This window comes from Nanorana parkeri, unplaced genomic scaffold, assembly GCF_000935625.1.
Source record: "Nanorana parkeri isolate BGI_ZX_2015 unplaced genomic scaffold, ASM93562v1 scaffold571, whole genome shotgun sequence".
NCBI lineage: Eukaryota > Metazoa > Chordata > Amphibia > Anura > Dicroglossidae > Nanorana > Nanorana parkeri.
The window spans coordinates 172,449-181,253 of record NW_017306839.1 but is presented as its reverse complement, the minus strand read 5'-3'; the positions used below and the strand labels follow the sequence as shown (position 1 = coordinate 181,253).

At 42.6% G+C, this 8,805-nt stretch overlaps 1 protein-coding gene across 1 annotated transcript in view; it reads left to right on the top strand.

Annotated features, from left to right (window-relative positions):
• The window catches only part of NNT (nicotinamide nucleotide transhydrogenase), a 120,002-nt gene that overhangs the window by 13,953 nt on the left and 97,244 nt on the right, over positions 1-8,805 (top strand). Inside the window, exons 3-5 of the mRNA XM_018562314.1 lie at positions 215-413; positions 6,416-6,645; positions 6,956-7,173. Coding sequence (XP_018417816.1) covers positions 263-413; positions 6,416-6,645; positions 6,956-7,173 — 599 coding nt within the window. The 5' untranslated portion in view covers positions 215-262. The remainder of the gene's footprint in view (positions 1-214; positions 414-6,415; positions 6,646-6,955; positions 7,174-8,805) is intronic.

The following is an 8,805-nucleotide window of genomic DNA, read 5'->3' as shown; positions in this document are numbered from 1 at the left end:
ATATATATATATATATAAAACTATTGTTGAAGGAGCCGGTATAATAATTCTTGCTTGCCAAGATTTTCTGACAGCAGCAATCAATGGGTTTACACATGGCAAAAAACCTGACCTAACAATGGTGGCTTTAGATGTACATAGCTATAGGTTCTATTTTCTGCATAACCTGAACTTTTTTTTTTTCCAGGGTTAACACAATTGTTTTCTTGCTTTTAGGAGGACTAACGTGCCGACAGGGAGACCAAAGTGACACCCATCCAAAATGGCGGGCCTCCTGAGATCCATAGCAACCAGCTGTAAGAGCCCCCTTTTCAGCAGCGCAGTTTCCCTGAAGGTTCAGACTGTGAGGACGCCATGTCTGCGCATGTTCCGTACAAACAAAGTCCTCTGGTGCCAGAAGCCGGTGACGTCAGGTAACAGTCAGCCAGGTTCTCCTTTTTGACTAAATAATCTTGTGAGATGCTGTGATTTATGAAATGCTGACTGTATTTGCTGTGGTGTTTGCCTGTGTCGTGAAAAACGGCAAATGCCTGGAAAACATACTTTGTTTTACCAAAAAAAGGATTTCTGGGGGGTGGGGTCCAGATTTGATCAGGTAATTCCATGTTCCCAAATTACTTGGGAAAGTGAACTTGCCCTTTAATACACACTGTGCATGTTGGAGAGCTCTGCTGCCCGGCTATCACAATATGTCACACCATAGAATGAGGGCCGCACTCAGTGCGCACACATACAATGCCCTCTGCTTACGTGTATTCACATACAGATGGCGGAGATGGTTTTCATTTTTATTAATTTTACTATTTTTTTTAAAACCCCCTATGTGATAGCGTTTGGAGGTGACTGTTTAAAAAATTTTTTTTTTATGGAGACTGACTTCCCTGCCCTCCAATACAGAAGATCGAGCACATCATTGTTCTCCATCTCTTGTGCAGCCTGACTTGAGACAGAAAGTGATATAAGTATTGCACTCCTGTCTCGCTGATCACACAGAGCGGAGAACGGACGTTCTCCGGTCTGTTTCCCGCTCAGCATCCTGAAGTCCTTTGCCGTACTCTCGGGTCTCCCAGAGGAGCGGGGGACCTTAGAAACTGGGGTGGGGGAAACAAGCTGGCTGCTACAAGTGATGTGGATGGCTGTACAGCTGTCCAGATCACTTGTACAAAATGAGCGGCAGCTCTACTACTCTACATTTAGCCCTGCTTGGCCACAGCCGGGCTAAATGTAAAAATAAACCACCTGCCCGGCGCATGAAACCTTATGCCTTGGGCATTGGGCGATAGGAAACGCACACCTCTGCTTCTACATGCATTAGTCCACCTACTGGTACCCTTGCTGTGCATGTCGGTTATGCCTGCATTCACACCTGAGCAGAGCCTATTTCTGGCCATTTTGGACAATTTTTACATGTGTACATACACATTTTTATAGTGTTTTGCAAGCATTTTTACACCTGTATCAAACTTCAGACCTTTCTGTTTTAGCCAGTAGAAAGCTGTTTTAGAGGAGAGCAGTTCTTCAGCTGCAAAAAACGTGTAAAGGCTTGTGTTCTGTGTTTATAGACATTCCCATCGAAGTCTATGGGGCCAACAACGCGCAACACCGTTTCAAAAAAGCTCATGTACCTTTTTAAGCTTCTAAGCATAGAAATGTGAAAAAGCCACAAAGAAAAGGATGGAATTTTGATAAGTGTGGTTGCACATACGGAAAAGCGCAAAAACACTCATCAAGGCACTTGCGTGTGAATAGGGGTTTAGGTTGTAAATGATTGTCCATATACTTTACAGGGAAGTAAACCATGCATGCGTTCTTTTTATATACAATCTGTCACCTTAAACCGCTCAGACTTGGAGTATTCCAGCTAGAGCCAGACAACACTTGCAAACGGAGAAAGTTGTGTGTTAAACAGTTCTGAGCATACTAGTAGTGAAAACTTGATAAGCTGGTAAGTTGATGATTACTTGTGGATGTCAGTAGAGGTCAGATGAAGAGCAGAGCTAAGGATCTCCCAGAGTTGGAGCACATACTTCTGGACCATTTAAATGTTAAATTACTAACAGGTCTATTCACTAAAGGGGGAAGAGTTTGGAGAAGGCAGGAGAAGTGAACTATCTAGGACAAAATAGCAGATTTGGAAAAATTCTCCAATTCAGCTCACTTTCCAGATCAGCTATGTTGTCCTAGATTGTTCCCTTCTCCTGCCTTCTCCAAACTCTTCACCCTTTTGTGAATAGACCCCTGTGTCTTGTGTCACCATTATTATATATGTTATAAAGGTTTTTAGTAGAGGTGCGAAATGGATATTTTAAAACCTAAACGAAACCGAAATACAAAAAAATTGTCAGACAGAAACCGATACCGAAAACGACGCCGGCCGCTCACAGCGCTCTCGTGCTGCAGCGCTCGGCCGGCTATCACAGTTTCTCTTTTCCCCGCTGGAACACAGAGCAGCGCCCAGCGAGGAGGAAAGAAAGCAGGGATGCGACGATGTATCGGCAGGAAAATGGCACTTTCGGCATTATGCCAAAAGTGCCATTTTCGGCCTATGTTTCAGCGGCCGATTTATCGGTGCATCCCTAGTTTTTAGCAAAAAGTGCAATTTTCCTGTAAAGAGAATGCAACCTTATAGATTTTACTTGTGTGCCTGAATATGATTTAGCATTGAGGTTTCCACTAGGTAGGTAGAAAACATAGCTACAAGCTCCAGCTGCAGATTTTCAGGGTATGCACACTTGAGGGTGCCATACACTGTCCAAATTTTGTCCGGTTTTTGATGAACTGGCCCAAATTTGCTCAGTGGGTGCTAGAGCTGCAGCTAACGATTATTTTCAAAATCGATTAGTTAGCCGATTATTAAGTTCGATTAATCGGTTAAACAATACAATACATTTTAAAAAATGGCTCCAGTGATGGACTACTAGTTTGTATTGAGATTGCACTCCATCACAGGAGCAAGCTTGGAGCGGTAGAAGTAAAAAAGAAAAAAAAAATAGTGGTGTGCAATATAGATTGAAAAAGTTGACAACTTTTTTAATAATCGATTATGTCGATTAGTTGTTGCAGCCCTAGTGGGTGCGCTGTCTGCACCCTTTCGGCTGTCGTACCTCGATCAGCTGATCGAAGGAGCCGGTCGGAAAATCTTTGCCAATGGGCTGCCAGCTCTGTTTGGGAGCTCTGAATGAAGACGGGGAGGTTCCTTAATCTGTGCTCATAAGCGTTGATGGAGGAATCTGTTATATGTTCTTTATTCAGCCTGCAGGTTGAAAGACGAAAATTTGACAGTGTATGGCCAACGTTAAGGTGTTCATTGTCTTACGGTTTTTCTTTCTAAAGCAGCCAGAGTAGAAAAGCCGGTCTCCTACCAGCAGCTGCTCCTTGCTTTCTATGAAGAAGCAGTGGTCTCATTGCAGAGGTCTGACACACTACTGAGTCTGACCTATAGCTCTGCAGTCGGCAAAGCTCTTCAGAAAGGAAAGCTCTGATTTTGCAGGGGGTTTTGTTGGACCACTTAATTTGCTTCTCATTTGCAGCATGCTGGCAGTGGACAGGCCTTTCTACTTCTTTCTACTTAAACTGGCCGTACACCATAAGATTGTTCTCATTGGGACCCACAGGCCAAAACGAGAAGAAGCACTCAATGCCAACATCCGCGCTAAAGAGCATGGGTGGAAGAAACTTCGCTGCTGGATATTGTATTCTGACAGCCGGAGCCCACGGCTGGTGGAATACTTGAACTAGGGCTGCAACAACTAATCGACATAATCGATTATAATCGATTATTGAAAAAGTTGTCAACTTTTTCAATAATCGATTAATCGGCTTCCGATCAGTTGGCCCTGTTCACGGCTCCACACACGCTCCACACACGCTCCACACACACTCCACACACACGCTGCGTGCCGCACCTCCTCCCCAAATCACGCTCATCGCTGCCAGACCCGCCCACCTGCATCCACGCTTTACACAACGCACCTCCTTCCCCCCTCACACTCACCGCCCGCCCACATCCACAGGGACGCGGGGAGATGTAGTAAGGAGGAGCAGGTGTGGGGGGATGACAACCGTCGACAGACAGACCCGATCTCAGAAGCAAGTTGCTGGAAGACTGCTCAGGTAAGCCTGCACTTTCCCCCACATGGTGCTCTATAATGTATTGCTGGGATTTGTAGTCCTCTATAGCTGATTGTACATTGTGCTGTATATTATACATAGGAATACAAATCCTAGCAATACATTATACACTGTATGTATAATGTACTATTGCTGGGATTTGTTGTACTCCTCTATAGCTGGTGGTATTCTGCACTGCGCTGTATAGAGGACTACAAATCCCAGCAATAATACATTATACAGCACCATGCGGAATTCCACCAGCTATAGAGGAGCACTCCTCTATAGTTGGTTATATTCTGCATTGCGCTGTATAATATACTATTGCTGGGATTTGTAGTCCTCTATAGCCGGTGCCATTTTGCATTCATTGCTGTATAATTTTACACTTTCCATTTCACTATATTGCACACCACACTATTTTTTTTCTTTTTTACTTCCACCGCTCCAAGCTTGCTCCTGTGATGGACTGCAATCTCAATACAAACTAGTAGTCCCATCACTGGAGCCATTTTTTTAAATGTATTTTATTGTTTATCCGATTAACCGATTAATCGAACTTAATAATCGGCTAACTAATCGATTTTGAAAATAATCGTTAGCTGCAGCTCTAACTTGAACAGTGACTGAATACATTTGGCTGCATTCAATCTTTGGTCACCGGGTTGATGCCAGCGGGGCCATCCACAAGTCAAATTTCGGTTCGATTCAGCAGGAAACAGATTAAATTCAATGTATGGCCATCTTTAGGCTGTGGCTGATTTTTAAAGAAAACTCAGTGTCAGACTTTGCACACCTTTTTTGTTTTGATGAACCCGAAATGTATGTAGCGGATTTCAACTCAATTTTAATTTTGAGCTTTTATGTGGAGCTTGATTTACATACTTGGGCCTCATTTGCATGTGAACAGAGACCCATATAGCATGAAAGAGTCTCTTGTTTATGCGTCTGGGAGTCACAGGAGTTGCATACAGATCAACATCGGGAAGCGGCTGTATGATGGTAAACACAGATCTGAACACCTACATCTGACCACGCAAAGATCTGCACCACTGGACACACAGACTGCGTCCAAGGACATACATCTGTACATGTTCGGAACTAGATTGGGTCTTGGCATTCAGAAAATATATAATGTTGGGGGGTTTTACATCATTTTCAGGCCTAAAATGTGGAATATAACATGGGTGCAAAAAATGAAAAAAGGGCCTCAGTCATGAAGGGGTTAAAGCAGCTTTTATCAGCATACAGCCTGATTTACAGGCAGCTTTTATGCTGTATGTGCCTCTGCGCCCGTGTGACTACGTCCCCCATGTGCAAGTATGTACCTATAATTTGTACAAACTGTCATCTTCAGTCATTATGTCATAGGCATTTTAATGTAACCCTGAATTCTGTCATCTGGAAAATTACTGATAACATTAGCAGATGCTGTGTTAAATTAACAAAACTGGCCTCTTCTTCCTGAATCAGTGGCCACATGTAGCGCAATGCTGCTGCCAACTTCTCATCAGACATAAGGCATCTGTTCCTATTTATTTCAATGGGACACACAGCTAGATGAAAGTAGTTTACAAAATGGGGACTATGTGTTTAGTATATAGCAAAGTTCCTGCACCATCTACAGCGACATGTAGCAGCACAGGTGATGTTAATTGTTGTTGTTTGGAGCTGCAAAGGTGACGGCAATTTAAAGGAAGCCTATCGCAATGGAAATATGGCAGCTGCCATTGCTGCCCTGGTTTTAAAAGGTGCTAACTTCAGGGCTGTCACTATGATCTTGGATTGAAAACTTAAAGTGACATTAAACCCTCAGATTTTTTAACATAAACCAATACTGTAATGAGTGCGTTACTGTAATCCATGGTAGTTTCCCTTCTCTTTGCTGCTCTTCCTTTTAAATCCTCATGTCTTATGCTTGGGGAGAACTTCCCTTTGCAGCTGGTTGCCTCTTCCTGTAGTGCCGGCTCAGGTTGTGAACCTGCACACAGACACAGTGTATCCATTCCTGAGACAAGGCAGTCTGCTGCAAAACAGAAGTTCTGCCCAGCATGAGAAGAGATACGGATTTAAAAGGAAGAGCAGCAAAGAGAAGGGAAACTACCATGGATTACAGTAAGGCGCACATTACAGTATTGTTTTATGTTAAAAAATCTGAGGGTTTAATGTCACTTTAATGAATCTGTGACCGAAGATTTTACATGAAACAAATGTGTCCAATGTTACACTTTTGGTGCAATGTTCAAATGTTATGGCTTTTGAGTTTCTGACCTATGTAACTTTATTATTGTACGTTTTCCTCCAGGAATTCCATACAAGCAGCTGACAGTTGGCGTTCCAAAGGAGATCTTTCAGAATGAGAAACGAGTGGCGCTGTCTCCTGCTGGTGTCCAGGCTCTGGTTAAACAAGGCTTCAATGTTGTGGTCGAAGCTGGAGCTGGTGAGGCCTCAAAATTTTCAGACGATCAATATAAGGAGGTTGGGGCCATAATCCAAGGAACCAAGGAAGTGTTTGCATCAGACCTCATTGTTAAAGTAATTCTTATTTTTTTAAATTTATATTTCATTTGAGATTTTATTTAAGTGTATGGAAATTTGTTAAACATTTAAATATGTGTGGGGCTGAGACTGCCTCAAAGAACCATACATCCACACATATGATTGGGGCTGAGACTGCCTCAAAGAACCATACATACATACATACATACATACATACATACATACATACATACATACATACATACATACATACATACATACATACATACATACATACATACTGTGTATATAATATTTATCTCAAAAATTATAAGTTTCCCTTTCTTGTTTTTTTTTTTTCTTCCAGGTTCGGGCACCAATGCTGAACCCAGCACTGGGAGTTCATGAAGTGGACCTGTTCAAATCATCCTCTACTCTGGTCAGCTTTGTTTACCCTGCGCAGAACCCAGATCTGCTGAACAAATTGTCAGAGAAGAAAACAACGGTCTTGGCCATGGACCAGGTGCCACGTGTAACCATTGCCCAGGGATATGATGCTCTGAGCTCCATGGCAAACATTGCTGGGTGAGAATCCTTTCATGTTGTGATATGGACTTTACCCAATAATGTCATCTCAGGTGACCCGAAAGAGTGACCGACCGTCTGCTTTGGTTCTGCATTTGGCTAGATTGTGAGTCCGGAAGTTATCTGATGTTGGATTCCAGACTTGTGTTTTTGTACGTTGTTTTGTCTTTTTATTTTTGATGCCGTTATTAGATAGTTTATACTAGGCCATTGCCCATCGTCCAGTGGTCTTTTCCCATGTCTATTTTATTCTAGACAATTGAAAATTAAAATTCACATGGCCTTGTAGTTCTAGCACATAGTGTAACCCTTTTCTGGGTGTTCTTGCAGGGAAAGTTGCAGTGCCTGCATTGCTTTAAAAGCGGACATGCTAGGGAGAATATCTCTAAAAATGAACATTCCAGGAGATGCATACTTCTGAGAAAACCAGTGAGCCAATCACACAAGCAGGAAATGAGATTTTGAGGGGATGTTCTGTACACCAGCACTATACGGCATACCTCCAGGCTGCCGTGTTGCAAGGAACATTGAACATTTCTATAACTGTCAAAAATTTGAAAAGGAATAGTAATTTCTAATAACACTGAAGCGCAAAATGGATTGTGTAATTATTCTAAATGTTACATTAAGTTTTGTAACAAAAGTGGAAGCATTGTTTGAAAGTTAGGCCCCAGGCAAACAGCGGAATAAACAGATGAAATGCATATATTGGAGCCAGTTTACCTGCCAAAGAATTTTGTTTTTGTCCATCCAGTCTTGAGACTTCCAAAGCTCCCTCGCACAGCACATTCAGGAGGATGACTTGACGAATACTTAGGGACTATAGTAGTATCCTCTCTCCATCCTCGGCCAGCAGTGGGAAATAAAGCAGCAGTAGAATGATGATGTCTTCCTTCTGCTCCCTCCTCCTATAAGCATGTTCCTTGTCACCACAAAGAATAACAGACTGTTGAGGTCATCCCTCTGCTCTCAAGTCCTATTGGGTTTGTCAACATATTTGCATGGAGCACAACTTGCTGGCTTCCCAATCTGAGTGCTGCTGTAAAGGGGATTGCAGGCGTCTGACATCAAGTGAAATTTTATCTAGTTACAGTTAACAAAATACATTTTTAAAATCGCTGCAGTGCCTTTTTATATCTGCCTAGAGTTCAGCTTTAATGTTTATGAAACATTACTTTGGCTGAGCAGTTGTCTACTAGAAGAACCTTATCTGGCCAATAGATTTCAATCTACCAATATTTGTTGTGTACGAGGCAAAACCAACTATTCTGCTCCTTCGGATATGAAGCAGTAGGGATGAAAGATGCAGTTGTATGTTAATAGTAGCAAAAGTGGGGGAAATCCCCCCCCCCACCCCCCGAGAGGGTAATCCCAGGTTGTCAGCAGGGTGTCACCAGAACTAAACATCTATTCCCGTTCTGACGACAACCCAAAATTTTGAATTTTCTTTCACTTTCAATAATAATGCTTACCGGGATAAACCGCGGCCTACAGGTAGTGTAACTGTCCACAAACTGCCCTCGTTGACCCTAAACTCTGTGTGTATAGTTTTTCATTTAACATTGAGGAAAGTGTGAATGTTGACAAAAAAGAACCCCCCCCCCCCATGCATGATTCGCAAAATATCATGCA